The 17,452-nt window shown below is 63.9% G+C and overlaps 2 protein-coding genes across 8 annotated transcripts; one reads left to right on the forward strand and one right to left on the reverse strand.

Moving 5' to 3' along the window:
• The first annotated feature begins 108 nt into the window (after window positions 1-108).
• On the forward strand, window positions 109-10,062 carry ZNF335 (zinc finger protein 335). 6 transcript variants are annotated; one of them, XM_065032038.1, is made up of 28 exons: window positions 109-253; window positions 757-979; window positions 1,290-1,563; window positions 1,940-2,017; window positions 2,815-3,144; window positions 3,290-3,424; window positions 3,501-3,647; window positions 3,735-3,993; window positions 4,092-4,269; window positions 4,343-4,455; window positions 4,612-4,630; window positions 4,825-4,941; window positions 5,027-5,103; window positions 5,224-5,384; window positions 5,475-5,698; window positions 5,772-5,880; window positions 5,958-6,037; window positions 6,138-6,412; window positions 6,519-6,657; window positions 6,726-7,115; window positions 7,200-7,342; window positions 7,660-7,793; window positions 8,217-8,320; window positions 8,443-8,520; window positions 8,669-8,752; window positions 8,904-8,969; window positions 9,096-9,177; window positions 9,363-10,062. In XM_065032038.1, exons 2-28 carry the CDS (start codon window positions 788-790, stop codon window positions 9,479-9,481), a joined length of 4,107 nt encoding a protein of 1,368 aa, XP_064888110.1. In that variant the 5' UTR covers window positions 109-253; window positions 757-787; the 3' UTR covers window positions 9,482-10,062. The 6 variants fall into 6 exon arrangements, with proteins under 6 accessions (XP_064888110.1, XP_064888109.1, XP_064888111.1 ...); XM_065032037.1 differs by lacking the exon at window positions 109-253 and adding an exon at window positions 275-373; XM_065032039.1 differs by lacking the exon at window positions 109-253 and adding an exon at window positions 275-373 and having other exon boundaries at window positions 9,366-10,062.
• A 3,848-nt stretch (window positions 10,063-13,910) lies between these two features.
• On the reverse strand, window positions 13,911-17,395 carry LOC102087736 (E3 ubiquitin-protein ligase RNF182). 2 transcript variants are annotated; one of them, XR_010466558.1, is made up of 3 exons: window positions 15,737-17,395; window positions 14,586-15,376; window positions 13,911-14,493 (listed from the first exon to the last, which is right to left on the reverse strand). XR_010466558.1 is itself a non-coding variant. In XM_065032059.1 (2 exons), the coding sequence occupies exon 2, from the start codon at window positions 15,363-15,365 to the stop codon at window positions 14,652-14,654; it is 714 nt and encodes a 237-aa protein (XP_064888131.1). In that variant the 5' UTR covers window positions 15,366-15,376; window positions 15,737-17,395; the 3' UTR covers window positions 13,911-14,651. The 2 variants fall into 2 exon arrangements, 1 of the variants encoding a protein (XP_064888131.1); XM_065032059.1 differs by having other exon boundaries at window positions 13,911-15,376.
• Between the last annotated feature and the right edge of the window lie 57 nt (window positions 17,396-17,452).

Raw genomic sequence — 17,452 nt, forward strand, 5'->3', positions numbered from 1 at the left:
TTCTCGTCACGTGACGAATGCAACCGGCGCGACGCCGACGCTCAGGGCCCGGGCGCCGCTTCGTGACGCCATGACGCAGGGTCACTGCACCTTCTCCATGATGCTTCCGCGGAGAAAGTAGTCCCCCGGCGGGGCGCCGAGGCCTCCCCCAGCCCGCGGGCGGCACCGCTCGGTACCGGGAGGCTGCGACGGCGGCCGGAAGGAGCAGCGCGTCCCGGCGGCGGCGAGCGCTCCGGCCGGGTCTGGAGCCGGGGTAAGTAGACCCGGCGCGGGGCCCGCGCGGCCGTACCGCTGCGCGGCGCGAGGGCGGGGGACATGGCGGCCGCCGTGATGCCGGCCCCGGCGGAGGCGAGGCGAGGCCGCGGCGGGGCGGGTGAGGGCGCGGGCCGGCGGGCGGGCGGCAGCGGCGGGATCCCTCGCCCTGCCGCGGCGGCGGCTCCCTCATCCCGGCGCAGCGGGGCCGCCCCGGCGTGTGCGCGCGCGCGGAGGCGGCGGGGGGGACCCCGCAGCAAGATGGCGGCCGAGGGCCGGGCGGGGCCGCGGGGCATGACGGGAGCGGGGGCGCCGGGCGGTGCCGGGAGCCCCCGGGGGCGCGGCCGATCCCGCCGGTTCCCTCGGGACCCCCGGCCATGGCGCCGCGGCCCCGCCGGCCCCTCCGCGGGCGCTCCGAAGGGCGGCCCGGCTCCCCGGGCCGGGATGCGCGCAGCCGGGACCCCCCGGAGCGGTGGCGCTGACGGCGGCGGCCTCTCCCCGCAGGTGCAGCGTAGGCGGCCCTGGCCGGGCGGGCATGGAGGAGGATGCGGTGCCGAGCAGCAGCGACGCGGCCCCGCAGGCGGCGCGGGAGGAGCCCCCCGAGAGCGGCGTGGGCAGCTCCGAGGCCGTGTCTGCCGACAGCAGCGACGCCGCCGCCCCCGGGCCCCTGTCCCGGGCGGACGATTCCGGCGTGGGCCAGAGCTCCGACAGCGCCAGGGCCTCCGGGGTACGGGCTGGTGGGGAGAGCGTTGAGGGAGAGCAGCTGGTTCTGGCTCTGGAGTTTCCTCTGTGTGTTATCTGGACCCCAAGCTCCACAGCAGCTCTGCAGCTGCGTGGGCGCTGTCACGACGGCCGGGTGTCTGGATCTCTCCTGGTAGCAGGAGCAGCCCTGGGGGCCTTGCCAGTGCCCAGGGAATTGCTCTGGTGCCTCTCCTGGCAGTTCCACAGTGACACACCAGTGCCCCTTGCTGTGCTGGCCCTCTTGACCCCATAAACGTCTCCTAGCTGAGCTCTCCTGGCCTTTTTTTTCCTGCTAGGAAGAGGTGTCAGAGAGCAGCTCCAGCACAGATGCTGTTCCCCGGATTTACCTGCCAGACTCATCCTCCATCGCCCAGTCCACCTTGGTCTCCAGTGTCTCCACTGTGAGCCAGTCCATCATGGTGTCAGAGTCCCCACAAGTCCTGGTCCACTCCAGCGTCATCACTGATGGAGCCACCATCGTTTCAGACTCCACTGCGTCCACTTCCTCAGACCTGGGCTCTGCCATCGACAAAATCATCGAGTCCACGATCGGGCCCGACATCATCCAGAGTGAGTGTGAGCTCTGGGCTGCTGGCACGGCAGAGCCACCGGCCCCCGCATCGGGCTGGGGAGGGGGCTGTGCCACGTCAGACCTTGGGAGGCGAGGGGGAGCATGGACACGTGGACATGTGCTCCTCGATGTGTGGGGGCTTCACTTCTTGCCTTACTACAATGGCTGGTGGGTTTGTTGAGGAGCCTGAGGCTGCCGGACGGCCCCTCACTGTGTGTGGCTGTGCCTTTGGCTGCAGTGCCAGCAGCGCCGGGCAGGCTCCGTCCCTGGAACCGGACCTTCCTCATCTCTTTTGTGCCTGAACCTGGCAGAGCCGCGGTGACTGTGCAGTCCCCAATGCATGGCGCTCACCTCTCTGCTCTCCTTTCCCTCCAGGCTGCATTGCTGTGACCAGTGTGGAGGATGGCGGGGCTGAGACGACACAGTACCTCATTCTGCAGGGCCCTGATGATGGTAAGGGAGCGCCCCAGCCCCTCTGCTGCGGAGCCTGTTTGCCAGATGGGGCTGCAGCGGGTGTCCTGAGTCCCTGGGATGCGCTGACCCTGGGAGCTTGTGCTCAGCCCCGTGCCCAGGTTTGGCTGCAGCCTGTGTCAGAGAAGTTCCTCTTCCCTCAGTTTCCTGCAGCAGAGACTCGGGCATGAATTCCAGGAATTTTTCTAAACATTTATTTGCAAGACACAGCGTAGAGCAGCTCAAGCTGGTGCCTCCTGAAGAGAGACCCTCAGCAGAAATATGCTGGGATAATTCTACCCCCACAGTCCAAACCCCACCATCTATGTGTCACTCTGGGCCAGCTGCAAAATTAGAGTCTGGGGTCCGCCTGCTCTTCACTGGATCTCTGCATTTTTGTCAGACGGCTGTCAATCAGAATTCTGATCTTCAGCTGCTATTTTGCACCTGCAGCTGGAGAAAATAAGATATTGGTAATGGGCAAAATATTGTTCTGTTTTGTCTTCTGCTAGAGGCGGTTCTGCCCCTTCCTTATCTCCAGGGCTGCAGCTCCCCTTATCTCCCAGCTCCAAGACCCTGTAGCCTATTTTATTTAGTGAAGCGGAATGTTCAGGGGTTCGCAGCTCGCAGAAGTTATGCTGAGCAAACTCTCTTTTGCCAAGGGAATTCTACAGAGCAGTTTCTGACCAGGTTCTCTGAGCAGCAGGCCACCCACTAGTGCAATAGCTGCGTTGGGCTGTCCCTGGCAGCGGGGGCGGGTCAGGGTCTGCGCCCCAGCTGAGCAGGTTCTGATGTTTCAGGTGCCCCCATGGTGTCCCAGGTGGCCACCTCGGCTCTGGCCAGCAGCTTGGCGATAGAAGCTGCTGCTGATGGACCCACCTCCACATGCCTCGACCAGCCCGGCCCTTCGGAGCCTCCCAAGCGGCTGGAAGTGCTGGAGCTGCCGGCGCAGCCAGGTCGGGCCCGAGAGGTGGATGGTGGGGAGGAGCTGGAGCAGCCGGACATGGAGACCCTGGAGGAGATGATGGAGGTGGTGGTGGTGCAGCAGTTCAAGTGCAAGATGTGTCAGTACAAGAGTGTCTCCAAGAAAACGCTAATTAACCACATGAAAGAGCGGCACTTCCAGCCAGGTGTGTGCTGAGACCTGAGGAAAACTGATCTTCCTACAGACGGGCTCTGCCCTCTCTGAGGAAGAAACAAGGGGAGGAGTGTGAGCGCAAGGACATGTTCCCCGTACAGTCTGATGAAGAGTTTTCGTTCTGTTCTCTGTGGCAGTGGGTTCAGCTCTGGCTTTGAAGAAGGGGCGTCCGCGTAAGGGGGGATCTGCTCCAAAGACTGCGGAGGAGGAGGTTGCTGAAGAAGAAGAAGAGGACGATATCATGGATGCTGGTGCTATTGATGACCCTGAAGGTAGGACATGTCTTCCCTGCATTTGATATAGCGTGGCCTTTTCTCAGGCTCTGATGTTTTGGGCACTTTCCTCCAGAGGACAGTGACTATAACCCAGCTGAGGATGAGCCCCGTGGGCGGCAGCCCAAGTACGGCCACACCGTCCCCACGTCCAGCGAGGAGAGGCCGCGGCGGCGCCCGGGGAGGCCCCGCAAGTTCCCTCGTCTAGAGGACGGGCCTGAGGGTGAGGCTGGAGTGGGGAGCGGTACAGGAGCTGCCAGGAGCTGCGGGGAGGGTGCGTGACTCGGCTGTGCTGTGTCCTTTGGAGCAGGAGGGGATGTGGAGCCCCTGGTGACATCCCAGAGTACACTGAGCCGTGAGCTGCAGAATGGGGAAGCTGCCAGTTCCTCTGGGCTGGAGAATGGGAGCGGCGAGAGCCTGGCGGAGCCCAGCATCAGCCAGTCCGACTCGGAGAACAAGGACCCATCCTCCAACGCCAGCCCCGAGGAGGCAGATGCGGTGCCGCGGCGGCGCGGGCGGCCCTCCCGCTGCTTCCTGGGCAAGAAATACCGCAAGTACATGGGGCGCAGGTGAGGGGGTGTGCCAGGCGGCGCTGGGCCCTCTGGCTGCTGCCCAGGGCCGGTCCAGCCCGGTCACGCCCCAGCGCTGAGCCCACTCCCACCCGCAGGTATTACTACAAGTCCCCCAAACCTCTGATGCGGCCCTACCTGTGTCGGATCTGCGGCTCGCGGTTCCTCACGCATGACGATCTGCGTTTCCACGTTAACTCGCACGAGGCCAATGACCCGCAGCTCTTCAAGTGTCTGCAGTGCAGCTACCGCTCCAGGCGCTGGTCCTCGCTCAAGGTGAGCGCTGTCCACCCTGCTCTCCGCGAAGGTAGCTGGAGGCCCGGGCTCATGCCCGTTCTGCTCCTCGCAGGAACACATGTTCAACCACGTGGGCAGCAAGCCCTACAAGTGCGAGGAGTGCAGTTACACCAGCGTGTACAAGAAGGACGTCATCCGGCACTCCACGGTGCACAGCCGGGACAGGTGAGGAGTGTGCCAGCCCAGAGACTGTCCTGCGGCCTGGCTGAGTGGCACTGACACTGTCCCTTCCTCTGCCCCCGTCCCAAAATGGGTAGTTTTGGTATCTGGGTACAAGGGGGATGTGGCTCACACAAGGGGCTTTTCTTCTTTCTCTTGCAGGAAGAAGAGAGCTGATCCGGTGAGTCTGGGTGCCGTTGTCTCAGCACTGTTGTGCAGGAAGAGGCACATCTGGGTGTTCACAGCACATGGGGCCTGGTTCAGGGCGGTGTTTCTGCGTCGGCTCAGGAAAAGCAGCGCAGGTCCTGCGGTGGGGACACGGGGAGAAGCTGCTCAGCCCCCCCAGCTGAGCTCATCCTCCTGCTCTCCCTCCAGCCCCCGAAGCTGAACTCCTTCCCATGCCCTGTCTGCAACCGCATCTACCCCATGCAGAAGAGGCTCACGCAGCACATGAAGACACACAGCACGGAGAAACCTCACATGTGTGACAAGGTGCGGTGGGCACAGCCTGGGGAAGGGCTTGCAGTGAATAGGCCTGGATGGGAGGTGAACGTGGCTTTGCTTTCCTCCCCCACAGTGCGGGAAGTCCTTCAAGAAGCGCTACACCTTCAAGATGCACCTGCTGACGCACATCCAGGCCATCGCCAACCGCAGGTGGGAGGCTGGCGGCAGCTTGTGGCGTGCCCTCCAAGAGCCTATGTCCTACTCCCCCTTGCAGGGGACAGAAGGTCCCTGCTGCCCTGGTGACATGTGGCTTTGTTGTTGTCCTGGCAGGTTCAAGTGCGAGTTCTGTGACTACGTCTGCGAGGACAAGAAGGTCCTGCTGAACCACCAGCTCTCGCACATGAATGACAAGCCTTACAAGTGCAGCTTCTGCAAGTATTCCACCTTCCGGGAGGACTTCCTGGTCTCGCACATGGCCATCAAGCACACGGGTGAGCGGAGCTGCCTGCCCCGCGCCCCCACATCCCGTGCCCCGCATCCGCCATCCCTCGTGGACCCCCGCCTGACCCCGTGTCCTGCAGGGGGGAAGCCATTTGCCTGCGAGTTCTGCCACTTCACCACCAAGCACAAGAAGAACCTGCGCCTGCATGTGCAGTGCCGCCACGCTGACTCCTTCGAGGAGTGGGCACAGAGGCACCCTGAGGAGCCACCCTGCCGCCGCCGCCCCTTCTTCACACTGCAGCAGATCGAGGAGCTGAAGCAGCAGCACAGCCAGGCTCCAGCCGAGCTGGGGGCCAGCCCACCGGTGAGTGCCGCTGCCCACACCCCAGATCCTCCTGGTGCTCCCCACACCGCGCTGTCAGTTCTCTCTCACACAGATGCCTCTTGGCCCCATCACACACTGCATGCTCCAGGCCGCCTCAGGAGCGGAGCCCCCCGTCCTCTCGCAGGATTCCCTGGGAGGAGCCACGATAATTTACCAACAAGGTGAGTGAGCTCCTGGGGAAGGGGTGAGGATGGGGAGGAGGTGGGAACATGTGCCTGACCCTCTCCTGACCTGGCAGACGTGGCTGAATCGGCAGCGCTGGCCACGCAGACTGCGCTGGATCTGCTGCTGAACATGAGCGCCCAGCGGGAGCTGCAGGTGAGGGGCCGTGCTGGGGGAGGCTGCCCAGCCCTGCTCCACTGCAGGGGTGTTCTGCAAAAGCCTCGCTGTCCTCGGCTGAGCTGCTGTCCCCGCACAGGTGGCAGTGGTGAAGCCGGATGATTCGGGGGAGGCGCAGCCCCCCCGTGAGCCACAGGCACAGGAGGAGGGTGCAGAGATGGACTCTGAGGAGCAGCAGAAGCTGGTGACACTGCACGTGGCAGAGCGTGGGGACACGGTACAGGAGGCTTACGAGGAGGTGACTCTGGGTGGCTCGGAGCTGCAGCAGATCACTGTCCCGTTTGGCGGGACGGCCGAGTACAGCATCATTGCACCCATCAGCGCAGAAGCCCCGGCTCCAGGCGCACTGTACAGGTCGGCCGTGCACAGCGCAGGGAGGCAGAGGCTCTGCCAACCTCAAGTGAGGAGCTTTAGTGGTGGGCATGAGGTGGATCCCCCCTGACACTGTCCTCTCCCGCAGCGAGGGGGAGAGCCCTGCAGAGACGTGCCACGCAGTCGTGGTGGGTGATGCCGTGATGGCAGAGGAGGCCCTGAAGGACGAGAACAGTCACTATATTGTGTCATCCGGTGCACTGGGGAGCCAGTTCCCTCCCGTTGAGGTAAGGAGCTGAGCCCTCTCCCGTGGTGGGTAGAAGTGCACAGGTCTGACTGGGTGTTTCTCCCGCAGCCCGGCAACGGGGACGCTGCCTTTCCCTCACCGATGGAGGGCCAGGAGGCACAGCGTGCTGGTGTCAAGTTGCCCCTGGTGCAGTGTGTCACCAGGCAGCTCCAGAAGGACTCATCCTTGTCCCCAGCCTCCGAGGGGCAGGAAGTCTCATCCCCAAAGGTCAAGTGGCCTGCGCTCCAAGGTGTGGCCAAGAAGCTCTTGTGCAAAGTTTCCACAGCCAAGAAGCTCTCATGCAAGATTTCCACAGCCAAAAAGTTTTCCTGCAAGATTTGCACAGCCATGTTCACAGGCAGAGCAGAGATGGAGAGTCACAAGAGAGCCCACGTTGGGCCCAGCACCTTCAAGTGTCCCGACTGCCCGTTCACGGCCGCGCTCTGGCCGGAGGTTCGGGTAGGTTCCCTGCACAGTCAGCCCTGGAATAAGAAGTTTGGAGAAACGGGCTCTCTGACCCCACACTTGTCCTTCTGTCCCCAGAGCCACATGGTCCAGCATGCCAGCCTGCGGCCACACAAGTGCCCCCACTGCAGCTTTGCCTCCAAGAACAAGAAGGACCTGCGCAGGCACATGCTGACACACACCAACGAGAAGCCCTTCGCCTGCCAGATCTGTGGGCAGAGGTGAGGGAAGCCGCTGGGTTGTTATTGCTTCGGGACATCCCGTAGAGCTCTGAGGCTCCAGAGGAGACAGGACATGGGCAAAGCTGCCCCAAGCCTGCCCCTGCTAGAGGGGACCCTGCCCTGGGGAACAGTTCCTGCTGCAGGAGGACCCAGCTTTGTCTGCAAGAACTTCTGCACAGGAGTGTTCAGAACTTGGGCACTGATGGGAACGTTCTGGGAGCAGGGGCAGGCTGTGCGCCCGTGACTGGGGTCTGTGCGGCGCATACAGCCCCTGTGCTGCCTGTGGCAAACTCCACCCCGCTCTGTTCCTCCTGTAGGTTCAACCGTAATGGGCATCTGAAGTTCCACATGCAGCGTTTGCACAGCGCGGAGGAGAAGCGACCAGGGGCAGCTGCTGCCCAGCAGACCATCATCCTGAACAGTGATGAGGAGACGCTGGCCACCCTGCAGAGTGAGAGGGTCCCTGTGAGCAGGGCTGGCTGTGGGGCAGGTTCTGTGCAGCAGGTTCTGTGCAGGTTTGGTTTGCCCATGGCAGGGCCGGGGCGGGAGCTCTCCTGGCGAGGCACTGACTTGGGTGTCTGTGCAGAGCTGGGCCCCAGTGTTTCCCCAGGCAGGTCCCAGTTGCTGTGGGAGCAGCGGTGCTGCAAGCAGCTTAGGGCTGAAATAGGAAGTGGAGTTTGCAGCCTGACTTAGGGGTTGTGTTTTGCCCACAGTGACCTCTCGTATCCCTCGTGTTGGCAGTGCTTGTTTTAGTGTCTGACCGCGAGCAGAGCTGTGAGCCTGTCTTGTGCTGCACGCTGGGGTGGGGGCTGCTGGGTAGCAGCACTGGTGGGACCCTGGCAGCGCCCATACACCAGCTCTCTCTGCGTTGCAGCGGCTCTGCAGGCCGGCCAGGCAGTGCTGGCTCCCGAGCAGCTGCAGCAGGCCCTGGGGCAGGAGCACATCATCGTTGCACAGGAGCAGAGTGTCACCAGCCAGGTGAGTTGGGCCCATCAGTCTCGTCCACCCCTGTGCGGCTGCTCCTGCCAGCTGCATGGGCTCCCTCCTGGGGGCTGGCAGTCAGGCTCCCCCAACAGCACTGGGCTCCTGCTTACCTGCAGGAGGAGGCCACGTACATCCAAGAGATCACAACCACCGACGGACAGACCGTGCAGCACTTGGTGACCTCTGACAACCAGGTGAGGGGGACACATACAGGTTCTGCACAGCTGGAGCAGGGCAGAGAGGTGGGCTGGAAATAGGCACAAAAGATGGACAAGAACCAGCCCTGTGCGGGTGTGGAGGGTGGACAGTGGTGACCATTTGGGTGTGAATCCATGTTTGCAGGTTCAGTACATCATAGCCCAGGATGGCGTACAGCACTTGCTTCCCCATGAGTACGTTGTGGTACCAGAGGGACATCACATCCAGGTGAGCGCCAGCTGCTCCCTTTGCGTGGCGGATGGGGCTCGGTGTGGTGTTGCCTGTGGGGTTTGTGCTTGCTCTGTTCAGTCACAACTACACTCAGAAGCAGGGATACCTGTGAGCCCTAACGCAGTGTCACTGTGGTTCTTGTCCTTAGGTACAGGACGGTCAGATCACCCACATCCAGTACGAGCAGGGTGGCCAGTTCCTCCCGGAGCCACAGGTGAGGGCTGGTGTGGGACAGGCTCTGGGTGCACAGCGCGGAGGGAGGGAGTTGGAAGGAAAAGGGGATTGGTGACATGCTGCAGCGCCTGTGGCTGGACCCCCCTGCTTTGGTCACCCCCTGCAGATCCAGTACATGCCAGTCTCACCGGAGCAGCAGCTCGTCACCCAGGCACAGCTGGAGGCAGCTGCACACTCAGCAGTCTCAGGTAGGCCTGTGCAGGAGCTGCTGCGGCTGCCACGGACGCAGACACCCTGGTGTGCATGCAGAACGAACAGCACCCGGCTCCCCATGCACACGTGGTGGCCCTTGTGCTGCTGTCATACGCCTGGAGACAGGCAGGTGTGGAGGGGGCCTGGGCGGAGGTGACTCTGACCCCCCCTCTCTCCACAGCAGTGGCCGACGCGGCAATGGTGCAGGCGCAGGGCGTGTTCAGCGCTGAGGCCACGGCCGAACAGCTGCAGCAGCTGCAGCAGGGGATCCACTACGACGTCATCACACTGACGGACTAGTGCTGGGCCACCCCGCTGGGCAGGACCGCGGCCAGGCAGGAGTCGCCTCAGCCAGCAGTTGCCTTATTGCTTCAGGGCTGCCAGCGCCGTGGCCGTGTGCCATGGCCGTGTGCCGTGGGGTCCTGCGCGTCCCCCGCACGGGCAGCCGTCTCCAGCAGAGACTGCTCTGCGGCGAGGCGGGCCGCGCAGGACGGCGCTCTCTCGTTTGGACGGTCTTTATACCTGTTGCACTTGAGAGTCTGAAATCCCTTTTCCTGGATCGCATCTGCGTGCGCCAAACCGGGATCAGCGTCTGCCTGGCAGAGCCGTGGGGCTGAGCGCAGCGATGGGGTGCGGTGCCAGGGCTGTGCAGCCGCGACCACGCACTCCCTGCTCTGCAGCACCGGGGGCAGGGGCAGCCACCCCCCTTGGCTACTCTGGCCTGCGGGCAGGCACCAGCGGGGCTTTGGACTGGAGGAACCGGAGCAGGGAGGTGGAAGATACTCTATTTTTCTTCTGAAGAGGGATGGACTCTGCAGTTGGTTCGTTGGTGGTTGTGGGAGCTTTGACTCTGCTTATGAATAAAAAGGGATTGAAACCTGTGCATGCGTGGTGGGTCTGTGGTCCTGCTGGGTCCTGCTGCCATCTCCCGTGTGTCCCCGAGGTCCCCCAGCCCGGTGCTGGGCGGTTGCTGCACCGTGACTGCCCTCCTGCCTGGGTGACCTTGACTCCAGCCATGAACCGGGCAGCTGGTGCAGGGCTGGGTTTGGGGCTGGAGTCATGATTTAATCGAGTGGTAAACAGCCCAAATCCCGTGTAACTCTGCCCCAAACTACACACGCTGCCCCTCCCTGAGCGGATTGTCTGGAAGTGTTTACATGTGATTATAACAGCTAATCTCGGAGTTTTAGTTCTGTGGTTTTGCATTAAAGCGATTATCCATGGAGGGGAAAAAGGGCTGGAACCACCCAACTTCGGCAAGAGCTCCGTGAGGCCTGAGCCCGCGGCTGTGGGACTGCGGTGCCAGCGCTGGGCTGCTGGTCCAGCCCGTGCCGGGGACAGGGACAGCACTGGGGACAGCACCGCAGACACAGCCCCGGCTCTGCCTGAGGTGCCAGCAGCACCGTGGCTGCCAGTGGAGCTGCCACTGTCTCCAAGCTCAGGGCTGCAGGCACCCGGGGAAGGGAGGGGGTGGCCCCGCACCTCCCTTGGGCCAGCAGCCATGTGGTTTGTGACTGTCCTGGCCACGTCCCACTGCCCTCAGTCTGCTGCAGCCCTGTCCATGCCCGCCGTGTTAGTGTGTGCCTGTCCCTGTCCCTGCTTGCTGTGTTGGTGTGCGACTGTCCCTGCTCACCATGTTGGTGTGTAGCTGTCTGGGCTACATGATCTCCAGAGGTCCCTTCCAAGCCCAACCATTCTGTCCTTGTCCAGCTGTGCCCAACTCACCATGGCTGCCCACAGCCCTCCCTGTCCAGCTGTGCAGCGCAGGGTTACGGCACGCTGTGGCAATCCGCAGGCGCTTTCCTAGATTACAGCCCCATTATCTAATAAAGCGGATCCGCAGCACTGATTAGGGCTGGAGGAGTCCCACGGGGACAAGGTTACGGGGCTGCTGTGGGGCCGTGGCCACAGCTGGTCCCAGCCGTCCTGCCTGTCCCCTCCTGTCCAGTGACATGGGCTGCGGGCTGAGATGGATGGGACCAGCCCACAGTGGGGACAAGGCTGGGATGGGGCCAGGGCACAAGGGGAGCTCCAGGTGCTGCGAGGCTTGGCTGTGGGGTGCAAGGGGACATGGGGACTCAGCCCTCTCCTGCCACCTTGGCCCTGGGACCTTGTGCTGTCACCGGGGGCCTGTGGGGAGCCCAGGGACACCACAGGGCTCATTAGCACCAGTGACCTTCCCCCTCCCGTCCCCAGCCAGCGCTAAGCGGGTTTGTTACATATTTAATATCCTGAGAGCGTTATTAGTCGGTATTTAATGACGGATACAACCTGTGGGATAATCCTGGGCTGAGCGGGTGGCGCAGCGGTAGGAGCCAGGCAGCTTGGGGGGTCGTGGGCTCCCGGGACCCCTCACACAGCTGCCCCCCCACCCTGCCCACTCCGTCAGCAGTCAGGAACGCCGTGGACTCTGTGGGTCCCCCCTGGCAAGGGGTTCCTGGCCCCTTCCCCTTCGCTTCCCCCAGGAATCCAGGGGCTCAGACCTGGCCGAGCTGGAGGAGCAGCGGGCGCCAGGCAGCAACTCGCACCACCCGTGTCCTGCTGGGCTGGGCACAAGCTCCCTCGCCAGCCCCCGGCGTACCCAGCCAGCCTGCTGCGGTGTGGGGGGCTCTGCTGACCCCTGCCCAGGGCCAGGGCAGCGCTGGGCTCAAGGACAGGGACTGATGACTCCTGGCACTGAAACAGAGCCAGGTGTGCGGTGTCCCAGCTGTGTCCCCGAGGCTGCGGGTGACCATGGGGCCCACGTGGGTCCCGTGCACCAGCCCCCAGTACCACTGCAGCCCATTGCTGGCCCTGCGCAGGGTTGGGGCACTGGGGGAGCTGGGGTCTTGGTGTGGGTCAGGGACACGTCCTGGCTGGTGACGGCCCGGTGGGGAGGACGGCCCCTGCCCAACAATAGCAGGGGAGGGGGAGGCACCGGCTGCCCCGATCCCTGCTGCCTGTGGGTGCTAATACCCCCTAATCAGCTGTCAGTCACCATGGACCCCGGCAGCTATAAAACCCCTGCGAGTGGCTCCTCAGCTCCTCTCCGCAGCATGGCAGCTCCTCGGGGCGAGGGAAGCTCACGCCAAGAGCTGGGGGGCTGCGGGGGACCGTGGGGTGCCCTGCAGAGGCACCCCCAAGCGCTGCTGCCCTGTCCCTGCCCCTGTCCCGTGCTGGGGGGCTACAGTCTGCTGCCACCCGCTCTGAGCCTGCTGGAGCCCTCGGTAAGTGCCACACAGCAGCTCCTGGGGGGCCAGGACATGGAACTCCTCCTGGGATCGGGCTGTGAGGTGGTGGGGGGTCAGGGATGAGGAGCTGCTATCCTGGGTCCCCTGCACACCCCTGGCATTCCCCTGTCCCCCCCAACACCCTGGGGTGCACAGTGCTGGGCACGGGAAAAGATGAGGATGGGCAGTACCCAACTCTTCCCTTTCCTGTGTGCAAAGGGATGAGCCCCCATATCCCCCAGCCCCTTTCCTCTGGCCGTGGGTGCCCCCACCCCATCCTGCCCTGACACTCCTGTGTCCCCTTCAGGTGTCACCAGCCTACGAGGTGCCCCTGGGGCTGCTGCCCAGCGCGGGGCTCTGCCCGCCCTGCTGCCGGCAGCCCCTGCCCGCAGAACCGGGGCGCGCCAAGGCGGCAGCGGCACGGGAGAGCACCGGGGCGCTGAAGGCCTGGCTGGCGCGGCACCCCCGGAACCCCTACCCCAGCAAGGGGGAGAAGGTGATGCTGGCCCTGGTCAGCCGGATGAGCCTCACCCAGGTCTCCACCTGGTTCGCTAACGCCCGCCGGCGCCTCAAGAAGGAGAACAAGGCCAGTTGGGCACCGCGCGGCGCCTCGGACAGCGAGGACAGCGAGGGGGAGGGTGCCGCATCGGGTGCCCCCCTGGTCCCCAGCCCTGGGCAGGACAGGTGCGGGGGCAGCCCCGAGGTGGGGCCAGGCCCTGGGCAGGACAAGGAGCCTCAGAAACCCAAGATCTGGAGCGTGGCAGCCATGCTGGCATCTCCCTCCAGTGAGAGCAGGTCGTCCCCAGGGGTGTCAGAGCAGGGGTAGGGTTGGGGCACTTGTGCCCTGTCCCTGAGGGCCGGGTGGGGGCCAGGGCTGTGGCTGTGGGTTTGGGAGAACCCGACGGCTGAGCAGAGCAGGACAGACAACACGGGAGCCGGCAGCTGCCCAGACGAAGCGAGTGGGACGTGTGGGTAGGGGGGGACATGGACATAGGGCACTAATAAACATGGCTCTGTCTTGGGCCTCCCAGTGTCACCTGTCTGTGGCGGGGAGGCCAGTAGGGATGCGGGGGTGCTGACAGGGATGCGGGGGTGTCATTGGGGGTGGTGACAGGGACGTCACTGGGGATGTCAGTGGGGATGGGGGCATCTCCACTGTCAGTGCTGCTGCCGGCAGCTCCATCACCGCGGGGAGCAGGGCGAGTTCTGCCACGAGCCCCTGGGGCTGCCTGAGCCCGGCTCCTGCCCGATGGTGACATCCCCATGCTCCCCGACCCCCCTGCTATGTGCCTGGCCAAGCTGCCAGGGGTTTGGTGGCCCCACCACCAGCGAGGAACCCCAAGGAGGGTCCCCTGTTCTGCAGAGGAAGAGCTGCAGCATTTTCAGGTGATTCAGTGCCTTCCTGATGCCTCCTCCCATGGGGTGGCTGTCACCACTGGCACAGCCCTGCCCCACGGGGAAGCACAAGGGGGGGGACACACAGGGAGAGAGACATGCTGGAGTTGAAACAGAAATCAAAATTAGACTTCGCTCTTCTTGATAAAAGTAATAAAATGGTTAGCGGTGTTAAATTAATCCTTACAAAACAAAACCCAACAAAATTAAATAAAGGCCAGAGGCTCCACATAAAAACCACAATGACTACAAAACAGTTGCAAAGACATCTTTACACACAAAGAAACTCCTCTGCTCCGCTCCTCCCCTCTACGGTACACAGCGTCGGCGAACACGGGACTCACACATGTGGGAAAGAAGCACGAATGCGACGGGAGCGGCCCTGCCAGGAGCGTGGGTGCTGCGGACACAACTATTTACACTACGGACACAGAGTCCAGCTGTGGGAGCCCCCGGGCTCTGCCCGTCCTTCTCCCGCCGGTGCCAGCTGCGGCAGCTGCCGAGGCCCCTCCAGCCGCGGCGCCGAGCGCTCGCATCCTTAGCTGAGGTTTGTCCCCCAGCTGCTGCTTTGCTCTCAGCCCAGCTCCTGCTCTTTGTCTGCTGTGGGGCAGGACAAGGAGCTGAGGGTCTGGCTGAACACCTGGAGGCTGCACTGAGCCCCTGCAGCCGCTCCAGCGTGGGCTCCCGCTTGGCAAAGCCCACACTGTTCTGCAAGGGAAGGCAACAGGCACTGAGAATCTCCCTGTGGTCCAGGCGCACTGTCACGCTGTGGGTCAGCCATGGGCAAGGAACACTTGTACCTCAAGCGACAACAATCCAAGCTGCCCAAAGCCTCCCTGGTCACGCACAGGGCTCCACCGTCAGGGTCAGGAGTGGGGGAACCCAAAGACCTCCCGGCACAGACACTGGCAGAGGCTGTAGACAATGCAGAGGAGGAGGGTGGAGGGCACAAGGCTGACCAGGACGATGCCCAGGCCGTGGTGCTCGATGAGCAGGAGGTAGATGCCGAAGGGCAGGGAGCTGAAGTAGAGAAGGCAGAGGACACCCAGGATGAAGCGGGGGACAGCTCGCCACCCCCAGGAGCGGCACTTCAGCCCAGGACTGTGGCAGGGCAGCGTGCCCAGGCTGGCGGGGCGGTACAGCCGCACCACCTCCAGCCCACCCAGGCCCTCCGGTGGGGCTATGTCCTCCGGCACCTCCAGGATGGTGACCACCAGGCAGTCGGGGCTGGGTACCGGCTCCAGCACGCTGGGGCAGAGAAGAACCTCAGGGGACTGAGGGGGACCCCGCTTCTTGGTCCGCTCATGGCCTGTCAGCAGCGCCAGCGCCTCACCATCATCCTGCAGCCGCTGCACGTCCCCACCAGGCACCGGGCTGTGCTGGCGGCAGAAGGGGCAACGGAGCTGGTGGGGTGATGCATCCCCCAGTGCCACCATCTTGCACAGGCACTTGGCACAGAGGCGGTGGCCGCAGGGGAGCCGCTTGGGTCTGCGGGCACGGGCATCGTAGCGGCTGTAGCAGATCTTGCACTCCAGCTCGGGGGCAGCGGGTGCTGGAGACCGCGGCCCCCGCTGGGCCATGCTGCCCGGGGCTGCGGGAGAGGGAAGGGACCGTGAGTGAGGGCTGAGGGGGCGGGTTCCCGGGTGCTGCTGCACACACGGGCTGGGTCCTGGTCGCCCCTCGGACCCGGTGGCAGAGCGGGAGGAGCGGCACCGGCCGCAGCCCCGGGCAGGAGCGGCGCAGCCCGGCCCGAGCACCGTCCGGTACCGCCGGCGCCGGGACTCGGGCCCTCCCCATCCCCGCGTTTTTCCCGGGGGCCGGGAGCGGCCCCGGGCCCCGCCGTGCCGCAGCGTCCCGCTGGGTTTGTCCCTCCGGTGCGTGCGGGTTCCCGGGGCAGCCCCCGCCCCGCAGTCTCCGCGCAGCGGCCCGAGCCGACCCCGCCCCCCCGTACCTGCGCTCGGCGCCGGCTCCCGGTCGGGCCGGTCCGGTGGTTCGGGCTGCGGTCCCGGTGCGCGCGGGCGCTGCCGGCGGCGGCGCGAGCCCCATGAGCGGCGTGAGGCGCGCGCTGCCCGCCACGCCGCGGGGGCGGCACCGGCTGCCGGCAGCGCCGTTGGCCCGGCAACGCAGCCCGGGGGCGGCTGCTCCGACCGGACCCCTGCGCTGCCGGGCAGGAGAGCGGCAGCGGCACCCCACACACACGGGGTGACGGTGGGGGCCCCAGTGCAGCAATGGACAAGCTGGGGACATGCCTGAGCCAGGCGCTGCCAGGGGCTCCAGCCCCTCGTCGCTGATGGGGTTCACCCCTTGCTGCTCCCCGCCCCTGGGGTACACAGAACAGGGAGTCTATGCCGGTTAACAGGAAAATTACATTTTCTCCATGCAGGGCTCTGTTCACTCAGCTGCATGAGATGTCGGCCAGGGCAGCGCCCACGAAACCCACGCTGGTCACCCTGATCCTCCCCTTGTACCATGTCTTGCTTTGCCAGGATGAACACGGGGTTCTGGAGAGGAGGCCCTGCCATGGGGCTATGGGCTGCTGTTGTCACACCTCCCCTGTGACACTACGGCAATTAAACAATTAACAAGGTAATTAGCTACCAGCTACAGGACTCTAGGTTTGCTGACATTTCCCATCACCAGAGTGTCTCTGGTCACCTGCACTTTGGGGGCAGCCAGCCTTGGCTCAAAACAATGAATAAATGGAAAAAAAGGCTTTGCAAAAGGCTGCTTTCACCGCTAGAGCTCCCAGAAGGCCCCAGTGCTGTTAAAGGACACCAGTGACTCCCCATCTCCGCTGCTGAAAGCAGCTCCGGGAGCTGTGGAGACACTGGGAGCTGCCGGAGAGCAGGATCAGGCAGCACGTGGGGCGAGCTTGTGCTGCCCCCCCCAGAACAGCACCAGCACTGCCATGGCATCAGCGCTACCACAGCACTGGCATGGCCACAGCACCAGCACTGCTGGTCACAGAGCACCATGTGCATGACCCGGAGCCAGGATTCACACCACTTCCTCATCTCCCAGCTTTTAATTAACAAACCTCACAACCCTTTAGATCCGTGTGGAGACGCAGCCCCGTATGGCTGGATTGAGCAGGACCAGGGGCTGCTGGGCAGCACTAACCCACCGCGCAGCTCTTACTGGAGGGAAGGGCTCCCACCAGCGCACAGCCCGTCCAGAGGCAGCAGGAGCTTTAAAGCTGGGACATTCCCAAACTCCAGAGCAGCTGGGTCAGAAAACAACCGCACTGGTTTCACCCACAGAGCCATACTCACCTGGACAGGCCAGAGGAGACGGTTCTTCAACCAGCAGCCCAGGACAGGGCGAGGTCAATGGTGGCAGCTGAAGCACGAGCAGCACAGTGGGACAGTTTGTGCACGGACAGCAGAGTGGCCCCGGGACAACCCCCTTCCATCACAGCCCCCAGCAGAGCCCCATCGAGCCCACAGCTGCTCCTCCCATGAGGGCAAAGGGCCCAGCCGGGAGCACTGGGTGGTTCTGCTCTGAGGAGGCTGAGGGTGACCGCTGCTTGTGGGGCGGCTGCAGGGAAGAGAAAGCCAAACTCCTCACAGCAGTGCAATGAACCAGGAGGGTGGTGGTCACGTTGCTTTAGGGGGTGCACACTGGTCATTAGAAAAAAACAAAATCACCAGGAGGGCAGCACAACGTG

The sequence above is a fragment of the Columba livia genome, chromosome 16 (assembly GCF_036013475.1).
Source record: "Columba livia isolate bColLiv1 breed racing homer chromosome 16, bColLiv1.pat.W.v2, whole genome shotgun sequence".
In the NCBI taxonomy this organism is placed as follows: Eukaryota; Metazoa; Chordata; class Aves; order Columbiformes; family Columbidae; genus Columba; species Columba livia.